The sequence below is a fragment of the Salmo salar genome, chromosome 05 (assembly GCF_965601325.2).
Source record: "Salmo salar chromosome 05, fSalSal1, whole genome shotgun sequence".
Lineage (NCBI taxonomy): Eukaryota > Metazoa > Chordata > Actinopteri > Salmoniformes > Salmonidae > Salmo > Salmo salar.
In genome coordinates this window covers 70,042,598-70,059,121 of record NC_138295.1, presented here as the reverse complement: position 1 = coordinate 70,059,121, position 16,524 = coordinate 70,042,598, and the positions used below count along the sequence as shown (strand labels likewise).

The following is a 16,524-nucleotide window of genomic DNA, read 5'->3' as shown; positions in this document are numbered from 1 at the left end:
AACAACAATAAAGACAACAGCATAAATAAAAATAAATAAAATAATATTCACAACGGGGCTGTCATATTTTTGACTGCAATGATCTGCAAACAACTTGATTGACTTTGAGAAATTGTGAAAGATGTGTGCAAATTTGGTAGAAGCCTATCCAAAAATAAAATTATATTTTTTTACGTGTATTTTTTATTTTGAAATTTGAAGGTTTTTACAGAGCACCGAGCAGTCAAAAAAAGTAAAAAGGGAATGCATTTTAATTCCAGGCTGTAAAAACACAGAAAACTAAATGTAAAAATTCAAAAAATTGCCACATTCTACAAATGGTATGCTTTGCAACAGAACATTGTATTCAAAGCTCAATCATTGAACACAGTGGATTTCGATAGCCATGAGTGTGGATGCCTCTCGACAAACATACCACACCTCTAAATGATAACAGATAAATGCTGTAACTCGACACACACTAAATCATTTCACCTCCTTCAGCTCCAAGTCAAAATGTACCTTATTGTACCCATCCTCGTGAGCTTGCTACTCCCCAAAGGTAAGAAGACAATTTAGGCTATAGCCTACGGTTAAATTGCATTTGATGATCATTTATTTTAAATGTCTATATATATATATATATATATATATATATATATATATATATATATATATATATATATATATATATATATATATATAGCCCATATCTTTTTGTATTACTTATTACTGCTTTGAAGATGAAGTTCGGCAATTATTATACGTTTTTGCAATTTCAGTTTAGCCTATAGCCAACAGTTTAGAACTATAATGAAGATGCAATACATCTAACTTCAACAGCATTGATCAATTTACCGAATGACAAATGCATTTCAGCCAAAGAACAAAGTGTCCACATTTTAGTCTATTATATCCCTGATAATTTATGAACGGAATTTCAAGTAATGGGATGCTGTAACTTTCCACTTCTCAGCATATTCACTCAAGTGCTTTGAGTGCACACCAGGAGAATCAGGAGCATGCACGGACAAGGAGACTGACTGTCCAACCCAATGTGGAAACACGCGGATTACATCCTATATGGGTAAATTAAAGGAAGGTTCATTTAGCTCACAACGACAAAACAAACATTTCTTTTTTTTTTTTATTACCTGTATTGTTTTCCTTGTCTCGACCTCTTCTTTCTATTTCCAGGTGGTACAAAATTATCCGATGTGAACATGAAGTCTTGCTCGGTGCCTGCACAGTGTCTCACTGCATCGGTGAACTTCGGAATGATGCGCACTATGATCGCCAGCACATGCTGCAATACAGACCTCTGTAACTCCCAAAGCATCCCTGGTAACTATCTCAATGAGAATGTATTGTCTGGTAGCGTCAATAAATGCTACTATTAAAACATTCGATTTGATAGCATGTTGAAAGGTGAAATTAAAAGTTGACAGTTGAAATGAATTGATTGAATTGATAGTTCTATGAGGGAAGTTTGAGTTTATGAATTAGACTCTAACTCAATTCTTAAATTGGCATGTCTACCTAAAAATGAAATACAACCAAACGATTTATTTAGCGAAATGATTTAACAGCTGCCAAGTGTTTTCAACATAGGCTGTTATAAGGAATAGAATGAAGCTATTTTGGTTTGTGGTGAGCTGGGAGTGAAAAGTGGAATCACCTATCCTGTAGAATCTACTAAAACCACCCCTAATGGCAAGAAGTGCTTCACCTGTACCGGAACGGACTGCACGAGCGCTCTGAGCTGTGTGGGAGACGAGGACCGCTGTATCTCAACAAGAGGTAGTGTTTCAGATTAATGGCGCGCCGTTATCCGCACATTCTTTACATTCCTAAAGCCTCTTCCTTTAGTCTCTGACTGATCTCATAGACTAGACATAACATATTAAACGTAAATCCGGGACACCCATAATTTGGCTAATATGTTATGTTAGGTATAATTACATCAGATAGAATGTTACCTAAGGCAAACACGTAAGGAGGGTGGTTGGTCAGAGTGGATGGGTGGGCATTATATAATGCGAACATCTAGCAACCCAAAGGGTGCATGTTTGTATCTCATCACTGACAACTTTAGCATTTTAGCTACTTAGCAACTACTTAGCATGTTAACTAACCCTTCCCCTAATCCTTTTAGATAACCTTTGCCCTAACTCCTAACCTTAACCCTAAACCCTAACCCCTAGTGCTAGATAAGATTAGCCAACTAGCCACATAGGTAATGATAGCAACAACAAATTGGAATTTGTAACATATCATATGTTAAGTAAATTCGTAACATATTGCACATTTTGAAAATTAATAACATATTGTACGAATTGCAATTTGTAACATATTGTACGAATTGCAATTTGTAACATATTATACAAAATGGATGAGGGACATCCACAAATGAATTCCTACTATACGAAAGGTAACATTTCATACTAACTTGAGTTCTCAGATTTACGTACAGAATAATATGAAATGCTCTGAGACCATGTGGCAGAGTCTGCACATCTCATATGTATGATAATAGGCCTACTCTGATGAGGAGTGCTTGATATTCTGTGTGATTATATAGTCCTGGTCTCTGATAGCATGCAGTTACCCTGAGCAAGTAAAAACTTAATGTACAGTATTTAGTTGAATGTTTACTGCACTGCACTGCACTGAAAGTTTCCCAATCTCAGAATAAACCTCCAACCCGTGGCCTAACTGCAGCAAAAGAATTGCGCCATGGCCTGAAGTTTTAATTACGACATGTGATCTTAGCTGTCAGTGAAACTCCTTAAAAGTGAAACTAACATGTAAGTTTAGGCATTCGTTCCCAATGGTTAAGATTAGGGATAGGGTTAAACTTAGGTTTATGCATTTATTCTGATTGGTTAAGTTAAGGTTTGGGAAAGCCTTAAAACAAAAAACGAGTTCCTAGCACTGGGATTGAACACGCGACCCTCTGAGCCGGATTCTGTGGCTTAAACACTTAATTCCAAGTGGTTAAGTTAAGGGTTAAGGTTTGGGAAAGGCTTAAAAAAACAACTGAGTGCCTAGCACTGGAATTGAACACACGACCCTCAGAGCCAGAGTCTGCAGCTTAAACACCCCATCCCCAACGACAACATCCTAGCAAGCCTACTGGATGGTAATAGACACTCACTTTGCCCCTAGTGGACGGTATAGCTTCATATTTCGCAGGTCCAAATGTAATCTGGTACCTACAGAATCGGCACCTCCTGGTGTATTCCATAACAGAATGGGCTGAAAGTTTTATCCAATCTGCACTTATCAGGAGTTGACTGGCCTTTGAAGCATTAAGTCTTGAGAATATCAGTAACATTGTCTTATGTGTGCTGCTAGTGAACATGGGTGGCGAGAAGATGACCATGAAGGGATGTGCCTCCAAGAGCATCTGTGTGGGAGACATGTCAGGAGCACTGGGGCCCACCATGGGCATGGACATGAAGTGCTGCGAGGGAAACCTATGTAACAACGCCCAGAACATCGGACTGAGCCTCCTGCTCCTGGTGACATCCATGGTCTCTGTGGCCCTGTTCCACTGAGAAACACCTTGCCTTCACCTCCTTACCTCCCCTCCTTTCCCCTCCCCTTTCCTCTTCTGGGCATTGCCTCATTCTATTTATTAGTTTCATCGTAACAGGAGCCTCCCTGTCATTGTCCACACCCCCCATCTCCCCACTCCCCAGTCTCCACTATCTACCTGTTGTGTGTATTAATAATGGATGTTATTGAATAGCTCCTTTCGTTAGACGCTCCCTTGGGGCTTCACATTGTGTAGGATTAACTCAACCCCTCCACCCCCACTAGCGTAATGCTGCAGCCACCTGTGGAATGCACTACAGCCATTTCATTTTAGGGACAGCTCTCGTAATAAAAACACACCCACAACCAACACCCATCCCATAACCCCTACACACACCCACACCCATCCTCTTCTCTCTTCAAGGCCCTGTGAGTCAGTGAGGCATGGATGTTTGGCGAGGCATCTGCCAATCTAAGTAAGTGTTGTACATTGCTTCAAATCATTGGCATTGTTAGCTTTCACATTATTTTAACATTCTGTACAACATAAAAAAGGCTATTGAATCCCATTTTTAACAGGGCAGAAATATACTTGAAATTAAATATGTCACTGGATGTGTAAAGTGTTAATGTATTTCCAATGCCTAATTGATGAACAAGATGAATTCTGTAAATTAAAGTATATGAATTACTGAATAGATGAGCTGACTATTCTCACAACCTCCTTCCCCCTCCAATAAGGCAATGAATAAATACATTTTCAAAAATCCACAATATTCATTTCAAGATTTAGTTGAGGTTTAGGGTTTAGTGAATGGTTTGTCCCAAATACAATGCTTTAAGTTTTTGGAAATATTTAGTAGTTATCAGGTTTCAGGTAAGACCCAAGTGCAGACTGTGTTGAAGTAACAATGTTTATTGAAACAACCGGGGCACACCAACAACAGGTCAAGGCAGGCAGGGTGCGATAATCCAGAGTAGTGGGTCCAAGGTACAGGACGGCAGGCAGGGTCAGGCAGAGTGGTCAGGCAGGCGGGCTCAGAGTCAGGACAGGCAATGGTCAAAAACCAGGAGGGCAAGAAAAGAGCGACTGGGGGGGGACCGCAGGTGCTGAGAAACAAGGGGATAATTGGGGAAGATGGGAAACACCTGGAGGGGGGTGGAGACAAGCACAAGGACAGGTGAAACAGATCAGGGTGTGACAGTACTCTCTTATTACTTGCCACCCATTCTAAAACCGACTGCAGCTCTTTGTTATTTATATAATGAATATGATTTCGGGGGGCTAAAATTATTCAATATTAATGCATTCAACCTCTCACTAAAAGCATCAGTCATACAAAAGTTATACTTAAACCAGAACTGGTTCTCCAGTAGATTAGTAAGAATGGATCACCCCTTGTTAAAACGTTGCCTTTTTCCCTTTAACCAGATTACCTTTCACTTTCACTTACTTGAAAATGGAACCTTTTTCTAAATATTGCCCTTTCTATAACAAGCCATACAAAGCTGGTTGCAATTCCAGTTTCATCCTCCAGAAAAGACACAACAAATATTACAACAAATAATATGGTTAAATTCAAACATACTAATTGATTAAAAAAATAACATTTTTTTTTTTTACAAAGAAATGTTTTTTTTGTTAGTGATATTATGAATAGGAAAGGTGGAGTTATGTCACATGTGCAGTTAACAAACATGACCAAAAGTATGTGGACACCTACGAGTTGAATATCTCATTCCAAAATCATGGCATTAATATGGAGTTGGTCCCCACTTTCGTGCTATAACAACCTCCACTCTTCTGGGAAGGCTTTCCGCTAGATGTTGGAACATTATTGCGGGGACTTGCTTCCATTCAGCCACAAGAGCATTAGTAAGGTCAGCACCCATGTTGGGCGATTAGCCTTGGCTCATAGTCACCGTTCCAATTCCTCCCAAAGGTGTTCAATGGGGTTGAGGTCAGGGCTCTGTGCTGGCCAGTCAAGGTCTTCCCCACTAATCTCAATAAACCATTTCTCTATTGACCTTGCTTTGTGCATGGGGGCATTGTCATGCTAAAACAGGCAAGGGCCTTCCCAAAACGGTTGCCACAAAGTTAGAAGCACAGAATCGTCTAGAATGTCATTGTACACTGTAGCATTAAGATTTCCCTTCACTGGAACTAAGGGGCTGAGCACAAACCATGAAAAACAGCCCCAGACCAGAATTCCTCCTCCGCCAAACTGTACAGTTGGCACTTTGCAGTGGGGCAGGTAGCGTACTCCTGGCATCTGTCAAACCCAGATTCGTCCATCGGACTGCCAGATGGTGAAGCGTGATTCATCACTCCAAAGAACGCATTTCCACTGCTCCAGACTCCAATGGCGGCAAGCTTTACACCATCCAAAACTCGGCATCGCGCATGGTGATCTTAGGCTTGTGTGTGGCTGATCGGCCATGGAAACCCATTTCCTGAAGTTCCCGATGAACAGTTATTGTCCTGACGTTGCTTCCAGAGGAGATTTGGAACTCCGTAGTGAGTGTTTTTACGCGCTACGCACTTCAGCACTCGGCGGTCCCGTTCTGTGAGCTTGTGTGGCCCACCAGTTCACAGCTGAGCCGTTGTTGCTCCTAGACGCTTCTGGGGCAGCTCTAGCAGGGCAGACATTTTACGAACTGACTTGTTGGAAAGGTGGCATCCTATGATGGTGGCACGTTGAAAGTCACTGAACTCTAAAGTAAGGCCATTCTACTGCAAATCTTTGTCTATGGAGATTGCATGGCTGTGTGCTCAATTTTATACACCTGTTAGAAATGAGTGTGGCTGAAATAGCCAAATCCACTAATTTGAAGGGGTGTCCACATACTTTTGCATATATAGTGTATATGGAAATGTTTGCTCTACCCAAAATTACAATAAGCTGATTGCAGAATTACTGCAAAAATGGAGGATGCAAGTGGAAGTTGAAGAAGGTAAGGAACTTGTTTGTCTGCCTTTATTAAAGAACACTACAGTCAAAAAAGATAATTGAAAAAAGATATATCAGTTTTATTTGAGGACCAAAATGTTGACTGCGGCGCCATATAGGTTGCAAAATAGTTGGGAAGAGATTTTCGATGTGCTGATTCCATGGCACGTGGTTTATGAACTGATATGGAAAACAACGCTTGATTCAAGTTTTTCCATTCAAATTCTTATTCAAAATTCTTCCTGCAAACCGAATGTTATATATATGGGGCATACAACAATCTCAGCTCTGCTGATTTTTTTGCGAATAGACAGAATCATTGGATCACTTATTTTGGTATTGCCCCTATGTCGCTTATTTCTGGTCACAGGTTCAGGAATGGCTGAAAAATAATTTACCGGTATCTCAAATTAACTCTAAAATTAGCACTGTTGGAAGATTTGGAAAACCGTAGTCAATCAATAAACAATATAATAGTACTTTCAGTGAAAATCTTTAATGTACAATCTGTAGATACTATACAATTAGACAGGTTCCCATTTTTTGGAAGGCAGCCACGGTTCATCCTTTATTTAAAGGGGGAGATCATGATGATCCTAACTGTTATTGGTGTCACAAATACAGCCGTCATGCTGAAGGGAGGACCAATACGCAGGCGGAATGTGGATGCTCATCTTTTAATTAATTAGGATAACGCATACACAAAAAAACAAGAAAACCACAAGAACGACGAAGGACAGTTTCACAGGCTAAATGAATACTAGCAGTGCGAAATACAACTACCCACAAAACCTAAACCAAACACACACCTAATTATAGGACTCTCAAACAGAGGCAACTAGAAACACCTGCCTCCAATTGAAAGTCCAACACCCAAACCTAAACATAGAAAAACTAAACTAGACAGAATGTAGAAATACATACAAAAACACAAACCCTCTGCCACGTCCTGACCAAAACTAATACAATTACTCCCTCTGCTGGTCAGGACGTGACAGTACCCCCCCTAAAGGTGCAGACCCCGATGCACCTAAAAGAAAAGACAAAAACCCCCAAACAACAAAAAATATCCCCCTAAACTAAAGGGAGGGAAGGGAGGGTGGCTGCCATCAACGACGGCACTGTGCTACACCCCCCCTCCCCAATCCACCTATATAGGAGGCGGCTCAGGTGCGGGACGTGGACCTCGCTCCACCTTCGGCGTCGCCCACTTAGGTGGCGCCCCTGGCTGCACCCGGCTGGCGGGCGGCGATGGCTGCGCTGGGCAGACGGGCCACTCTGGCTGACCCGGGCAGACGGGCCACTCTGGCTGGGCCGGAGGACAGGCGGGCCACTCTGGCTGGGCCGGAGGACAGGCGGGCCACTCTGGCTGGGCCGGAGGACAGGCGGGCCACAGGCTCGATCCTAGGCCCCACACTCTTCTCAATTTACATCAACAACATAGCTCAGGCAGTAGGAAGCTCTCTCATCCATTTATATGCAGATGTTACAGTCTTATACTCAACTGGCCCCTCCCTGGGTTTTGTGTTAAACACTCTACAACAAAGCTTTCTTAGTGTCTAACAAGCTTTCTCTGCCCTAAACCTAGTCATCTCATACAAGTACTTGAGAGTATGGCTAGACAGTACATTGTCCTTCTCTCAGCACATATCAAAGCTGCAAGCTAAAGTTAAATCTAGACTTGGTTTCCTCTATTGTAATTGCTCCTCTTTCACCCCTGCTGCCAAACTAACCCTGATTCAGATGACCATCCTACCCATGTGTAACGGCTGTCGGGAGAGAGAGTAGACCAAGGCGCAGCGGAGTTAGTGTTCATCATGATTGTATTTAATTAACGTAAGAACACTATACAAAAACAAGATAAGCAACAGCAAAACAGTCCTGTTCGGAAATAATCTAAACAGAAACAATTACCCACAAAACCCCAACGGAAAAACAGGCACTTATGTGTGACTCCCAATCAGCAACAACCAACAACAGCTGTGCCTGATTGGAAGCCACAAGGCCAAAATCAATGAAACAGACAACATAGAAAATGAACATAGAATGCCCACCCAATGTAACACCCTGGCCTAACCAAAATAAAGAACAAAAAAACCCTCTCTATGGCCAGGGCGTTACACCATGCTAGATTATGGAGACGTTGTTTATAGATTGGCAGGTAAGGGTGCTCTCGAGTGGCTAGATAGATGTGCTTTACCATTCGGCCATCAGATTTGCCACCAATGCTCCTTATAGGACACATCACTGCACTCTACACTCTTCTGTAAACGGGTCATCTCTGTATACCCGTTGCAAGACCCACTGGTTGTTGCTTATTTATAAAACCCTCTTAGGCCTCACTTTCCCCTATCTGAGATATCTACTGCAGCCCTCATCCTCCACATACAACACCCGTTCTGCCAGTCACATTCTGTTAAAGGTCCCCAAAGCACACACATCCCTGGGTCGTTCCTCTTTTCAGTTCGCTGCAGCTAGCGACTGGAACGAGCTGCAACAAACACTCAAACTGGACAGTTTTATCTCAATCTCTTTATTCAAAGACTCAATCATGGACATTCTTACTGACAGTTGTGGCTGCTTTGCGTGATGTATTGTTGTCTCTACCTTCTTCCCTTTGTGCTGTTGTCTGTGCCCAACAATTTTTGTACCCTGTTTTGTGCTACCATGTTGTGTGGCTGCCATGTTGTGTTGCTGCTGCCATGTTGTGTTGCTACCATGCTGTGTTGTCATGTGTTGCTGCCATGCTATGTTGTCGTCTTAGGTCTCTCTTTATGTGGTGTTGTGTTGTCTGTCTTGTCGTGACATGTGTTTTGTCCTATATTTTTATTTAATTTATTTTTATTTTGAATCCCATCCCCGCAGGAGGCCTGTTGCCTTTTGGTAGGCCGTCATTGTAAATAAGAATTTGTTTTTAACTGACTAGTCTAGTTAAATGAAAGACAAATATAAAAAAAGAGGATATATGCAACATTTCTTCTTGGAACTTTTACTGTGTTTAGAATTGGGAGTGACTAATGACCTTTATCAATATCAAAGGACAGATTAGTGAAATATGTCTAGTATGCCTAGTCACAGCCATAGAGATCCTATTAAATTACTAGAGGGACTATGTCATAAACCCTCAAAGTTCCAGAACGGTATGAAAATGGCAGCATTGTGGTCAGGGAGAAATCCAAACCAGTCTAATTGGAATGAATGGCAGTAGAGGCATAGGAAAATAAAAGTAAGGCATGTGATATATCAGAAATTGTGTAATATAATCATTATTAACCTACTGTAAACATTATTAAATATAATTGTGAATACCGTATTTACAGGTTTTATACACATTTTCTGTATAAATAGCCCCTAAAATATCTGTAAACAGATCATAGAGGTCTCAATGTTTGTTTTCTTATAAAGCTGTTAGTGTTATTATATATCTATATCTATAGATATAGATATATAATAACATACATCCACAGGAAATATACATCCACAGGAAAGAGCAGAAAGACACCAGCAGTGAAATCCACACAAACTACTATACCAAGAATCACCTATATGGCAACATAGAGGTATGTACTGTAGGCCTACTTGCATACATTTAAAGCTGCTGTAGAGATCTGAGAAGAACTTGTGGTGGTTAATTTCTGTATTATCAAACGAGGAGAGACAAACTTCATACAAGTCAAAGTTATATCTTTAATAATAAGAGCTTTGCAATAGCATTTGACATTCAACAATGCACCATTTCTAATGAACCGTTGAGAGTGATAAAACAAAAGTACAAAGATATTTTATAGCCAAGATACACCCCTCTCAACCAACATGACGAACAATAGATACATAGAATGGGTCACAAGGTTAACATCTGTATGAAAGATATGCATAATACATAGCAGACAGCAACTGCTGTGTCAACAGTTTTCATTGTATAGACCAGTGTCTGGTCCTCCTACTCCAAACTGGAACCATCTCACCCTGGTACGGTGTAGCACAAACATTACCTCATGTTCTCTGGAATGCTCTTTAGGTTTTATCACCCAAAGACATCGTAAATCTCCTCTGTCAGTGTTATCTCATAGAGGCCCATCCTCAGTAGAACACACACACAATAGTTAACAGAATACTCTATTCTTTCGAATAAAACAACCATTATAATGCAATACAAGCATTATAACATAATCTTGCAATTTCCATGACAAACTTTGCTCTAAATACAAAGGATATAAAAAAAACAATAGAGGTGTTGTTGATGATGATGATATCTCTGATCTGGTTTCCTGTAGGCTGAAGAGGATGACGACCCATATGAGTGTGTTGGTGGAGATGATGCAGTCTATGCTAACGTGTGAACACAACAGGGACCATGTGGGAGTCAGCTGGCCCAGAGGCCATGATACTCAGTCTGTCAAAGGTTCCAGTAAAATATTAACAATTTAACCCAATGAAGCAGAACAGCTGACTGCTTATATTTGTTAGCTTTATGTAGCTCTATGGTTCTAAAGGCTAAAGAAAATGGTACATTCTTATTTGGGTTGTGGCTTTGTGTTATGGCTTTTACAAGTCTTTTTTTTAAATGATCTATGGCTTAGGTGAATCAGGGTCTTTGGTATCACATACACTTATGTCAGTCTCATTAAGACTGCAGAACTGTGCACAAGCTGAACCGTTAATTACAGAACACAACCTAACACATTAACTGGCATGACATTCCGTCTCATGTGAGGCCAAAAAGCCTCAAAGTCTTCTAACAGGCTGCCACCTCTAAAATATATTTAGTCAAAATACATTTTTATTGTACTTGACACAATCCAAAAACACTAACATGCATTTAAATGCATTTAAATTACTACAAAAATGTCAAAATTCATGTCCCTCCATGCACCCCCTATGACTTCTAGAAAGATTTGAACCCAGTAACCCCAAAAATACTGTTTTCACCATCATTGTAAAGCCCTAGTTATTTTGTTGCTTTGACAAAGTTATTTCTGAAGATTATTATTTATTTTATGTGAAAAGTGATTCCTTTGTCTGTTACGTGAACTGAACTCTCGTTTTAATACGGAGGAACTATTCCTTTTTAAATGATAGTGTAAAAGCAGGTGAGCTGGTTATACTCTTTTGGTCATTTTCTGGTGTTTTGTGGTGAAAAACTGTGTGGGTCTAGCATAATACAGCAACCCTGTTACCCATAGATAGACAGGCTAGAAATGTTTAACAATTTAAAATGATTTGTGAATCTTGCATTTAATTGCCCTTCCCTGTTGCACACAACAAGCTTCCATTCTTCTTGTCACAAGGGGATTCATGGCTGATTTAACTAGTAATTACCAGTTGGATGGCCGTTCAAGTGGATTTTTCCTAACCATCCACTGTAGAGCTGTACAATACCACTCATTTCAAGCACAGGCTACTGTGGCTATTTGATCATATCATAGGCCTACCAAAGTGGCTTACCATCAAAAACAGTGGAGAAAATGCATCCTATAACATTTTAACATGGAAATGGCTGTTCTATCCTTCAGCCTACAGTAGCATCCAATGTGTGGTGTTCAATGTAGGCCTACATTCCATGAGACTTTTGAAAAAAAAACATGCAGGGCTTGACAGTAACCTGTTTATCCACTTGTCCTTCAGACAAGGAGGTGACTGAAAATGTTGTTGTGTTGTTTGATGCAGGAAACCACTTTACAAAATAAAATGCATTATTATTCCCATACCATTATTACAGAGAATCAGACAAATTATGCTACCATCTGTCTATTGGCTACTATTTAAGCCTGTGTCAAAATACAACACTGCCCCTTTAAAACAAACAAAAAAGCTCTTTACCTAACTCCTTTTTCTAAGATGCCTAGAAATGTATATAGGAAACAATCACTCCTCTATTGCTGACTACACATGATCTAGGAACACAGTCCAGTTCAAGTAAATGGCACTGATCCATATATGGCAATGGTCTATTTGCATATAGTCCTACTGCAGCTCTGATTGTTTGTGCTGCACCAGTTTGTTTAGAGTACGGTCTGTGTAGACTGTAGAGTATGGGCTGTCAATACAATAGAATCCTACTCCAATGCGTTCTGCCTACAACAGCATCTGTTGCATAGTGTGTTTTGTTATTGTATGTTGCATTGAAAGTGGCTTATATTGCGTTGATTCGATCACAATTGCCACAGTAAAGGGAAACGTTGATAGTGTTAACTAACAGGGAAAACTCTAGAACAGTGGTCACCAACCTTTTCTGAGTCAAGATGACTTTGTCAAAATGCAAGCAGAGATCTACCGCTCAGATTTATTTTTTAACATGACTTAAAAAATGGAAGCCTGTGCAACATTAACCAATTAAAATAGTACTGTAGCAGTGAGGTTTGTGCAGTAAGCTATAGGCCCAATATATTATTACTGCATATTGGCTTTCTTGAATTGCCCTGCCAATGCATTGCTGTTTGGGCCATTTTTTTAAATTATATTTAAAAATTTGAGTTAGGCTATGTGATCACACCGGTAATAGAGCCGTTGTTATATTACTTGTGAAGCACAGCTGAGTGAGCATACATTTAAATAATTTGCTTTTTATTTTTATTTTACTGGGCTGATTGTGCCTGCATCTGATGGTTAGTCTCAGCCGAGGGAAAGAGCAGCAGACTGAGGGTCCTCTGAGGGTCCACTGAACAAAAAGGGACACCATCTTCCAGCTGATGGCGAACTCGAGTTCCATCCTATGAAGAAAGAAGGTGAAATATTCCTCGATATTCAAAAAGACTCAAGCTATTAATCATAACCACAACGCAAGCCTATAGATACACTTTCCTACTCATTCATTACTGCTGCAGTGCTTGTTGTGGCGCTGAGTGAAAATACCCTTATGAAAAAAGATTGCAGTCAGAGCACTGTATAACTGCAGGACATTGCAGTATAACTGCAATTAGAGTGCAGTATAACTGCAGTATGCTGCAATTACTGTGTCCAAAATACCACAGTTGACTACAGGTAATGCACTTTTACTGCAGTTTCAAAACTGCAATCTTTTTTGTATGGTAGGAAGAATGCACATTTTATGGCTTATAAAAGTGTTGAATACAAAGTGTTGATAGTGCTGAGTAAGAATTGAAACATGAACTCACTTATTAAAACAGCGTCTCTTTGCTGTGTGGTCTCTCTCTAGTCATGGTTGTAAACGTTTTTAAATGTCACAGTATCAACTTTGCTGTAGCTGTTTTTAATGCCTGCTACTTTACTGCAGACATCGTCATCTGAGCCATTTCATTGGCCAGCGGTAGACCTATAGTGCACTTAATTTGCTGTCTGGGCCCCCCAGGAAGGCAGAGTTTGTGCCTTCAGACAAATGAAATGGTTCAAAATGGCAACAGCTCGCCTACCTGGCATGCAGGGCAGCTGATTCGGGTGCACCTACCGCCAACAACCTGAGACAAATCAAAATAAATAGGAACACAAGGCTTTATCGTTGTTTTTTTTACAGAAATGTTGGGTGGTCAACTAGGAAATGCCTTGAATATCGACCAGTTGATCGCGATCGACTGGTTGGTGACCACTGCTCTAGAAAGTTGAGTGAAGTTCAATCTCATTCTTCTCTCTCTGTGTGCTAATATTTCTGTGCGGCAGTCCCGGGGGAGCTGAGCGGCAGTCTCGGGGCTACTCATGCACAGCTTAGAGGGAACATTGGAAATAAATACTTTCATCAGGTGTCTGGGTGGCTGGTCTCAGACGATCCTGCAGATGAAGAAGCCCGGATGTGGAGGTCCTGAGTTGGCTTGGTTACACGTGGTCTGCGGCTTGAAGGCGGCTTGTGGTAGAGAAATTAACATTAAATTATCTGACAACAGCTCTGGTGGACATTACTGCAGTCAGCATGACAATTGCACACTCCCCTAAAACTTGAAACATCTGTGGCATTGTGTTGTGTGACAAAAAATGGCACATTTTAGAGTGGCCTTTTATTGTCCCCAGCACAAGGTGCACCTGTGTAATGATTATGCTGTTTAATCAGCTTCTTGATATTCCACACCTGTCAAGTGGATGGATTATCTTGGCAAAGGAGAAATGCTCACTAAAATGGATGTAAACAAATTTATGTGCAACATTTGAGAGAAGTAACTATTTTGTGCGTATGGAACATTTCTGGGATATTTTATTTCAGCTCATGAAACATGGGACCAACACTTTACATGTTGCATTTTTAAAAATGTATTTAACCTTTATTTAACTAGGCAATTGAGTTAAGAACAAATTCTTATTTACAATGACCGCCTACCCCGGCCAAACCCGAACGACAACACAAAACAGGATACAATCACTGACAAGACAAACAGGAAATGCAGAGGTTAAATAATGAACATAATTAGGGAAATCAAAAACAGGTATAGACAATAAAGACAAAACCAAGCGAACAGTGAAACATAGATCGGTGGCAACTAGTAAGCCGGTGACGTCGACCGCCGAACGCCGCCCGAACAACGAGAGGGGCCGACTTCTGCGGGAGTCTTGACACTCCCAATCACGGTCGGATGTGATACAGCCTGGATATAGTTTGTTCCTTGTGTATTATTATTATTATTATTATTTAATTTGTTTATTTATTCTGATTGATCAGGAGGTGCTGCAGCACCCATCAGCACCCCTACTTCCTGTGGCTATGTCTGTGATCATAACCTAGAACCCTTGCTGAGTTGCTAAAGACCATTAGCCTACATTCACTCTTGTGTCTTATCAAATGAAGAGAATGCATCTGAGAGTAGCCCTAACTCTATCCACAGGAAAAAGCAGAAAGACACCAGCAGTGAAATCCTCACAAACTACTACACCACAATCAGCTACAGTTGAAGTCGGAAGTTTTACATACACTTAGGTTGGAGTCATTAAAACTAGTTTTTCAACCACTCCATTAATTTCTTGTAATTTTAAGTAATTTTTCCAACAATTGTTTACAGAACGGATTATTTCACTTATAATTCACTGTATCACAATTCCAGTAGGTCAGAAGTTTACCTACACTAAGTTGACTGTTTCTTTAAACAGCTTGGAAAATTCCAGAAATTAATGTCATGGCTTTAGAAGCTTCTAATAGACTAATTGACATAATCTGAGTCAATTGGAGGTGTACCTGTGGATGTATTTCAAGGCCTAGATTCAAACTCAGTGCCTCTTTGCTTGACATCAAGGAAAATCAAAAGAAATCAGCCAAGACCTCAGAAAAATGTTTTACATCTCCCCAAGTCTGGTTCATCCTTTGGAGCAATTTCCAAACGCCTGAAGGTACTACGTTAATCTGTACAAACAATAGTACAGAAGTATAAACACCATGGGACCATGCAGCCGTCATACCGCTCAGGAAAGAGACACGTTCTGTCTCCTAGAGATGAACGTACTTTGGTGCAAAAAGTGCAAATCAATCCCAGAACAACAGCAATGGACCTTGTGAAGATGCTGGAGGAAACGGGTACAAAAGTATCTATATCCACAGTAAAACGAGTCCTATATCAACATAACCTGAAAGGCCGCTCAGCAAGGAAGAAGACACTGCTCCAAAACCGCCATAAAAAAGCCAGACTACGGTTTGCAACTGCACATGGAGACAAAGATTGCACTTTTTGGAGAAATGTCCTCTGATCTGATGAAACCAAAATAGAACTGTTTGGCCATAATGACCATCGTTATGTTTGGAGGAAAAAGGGGGATGCTTGCAAGCTGAAGAACACCATCCCAACCGTGAAGCACAGGGGCGGCAGCATCATGTTGTGGGGGTGCGTTGCTGCAGGAGGGACTGGTGCACTTCACAAAATAGATGACATCATGAGGCAGGAAAATGATGTGGATATATTGAAGCAACATCTCAAGACATCAGTCAGGAAGTTAAAGCTTGGTCGCAAATGGGTCTTCCAAATGGACAATGACCCCAAGCATATTTCCAAAGTTGTGGCAAAATGGCTTAAGGACAACAAAGTCAAGGTATTGGAGTGGCCATCACAAAGCCCTGACCTCAATCCCATGGAAAATTTGTGGGCAGAACTGAAAAAGCGTGTGCGAGCTAGGAGGCCTACAAACC

At 40.7% G+C, this 16,524-nt stretch overlaps 1 protein-coding gene across 1 annotated transcript; it reads left to right on the top strand.

The window, feature by feature from the left end:
* Positions 1 to 427: 427 nt before the first annotated feature.
* LOC106605607 (urokinase plasminogen activator surface receptor) lies at positions 428 to 4,219 on the top strand. Its single transcript, XM_014201441.3, has 5 exons — positions 428 to 541; positions 956 to 1,066; positions 1,177 to 1,323; positions 1,669 to 1,779; positions 3,337 to 4,219. The coding sequence occupies exons 1-5, from the start codon at positions 496 to 498 to the stop codon at positions 3,537 to 3,539; spliced, it is 618 nt and encodes a 205-aa protein (XP_014056916.3). The 5' UTR covers positions 428 to 495; the 3' UTR covers positions 3,540 to 4,219.
* The last annotated feature ends 12,305 nt before the right edge of the window (positions 4,220 to 16,524 follow it).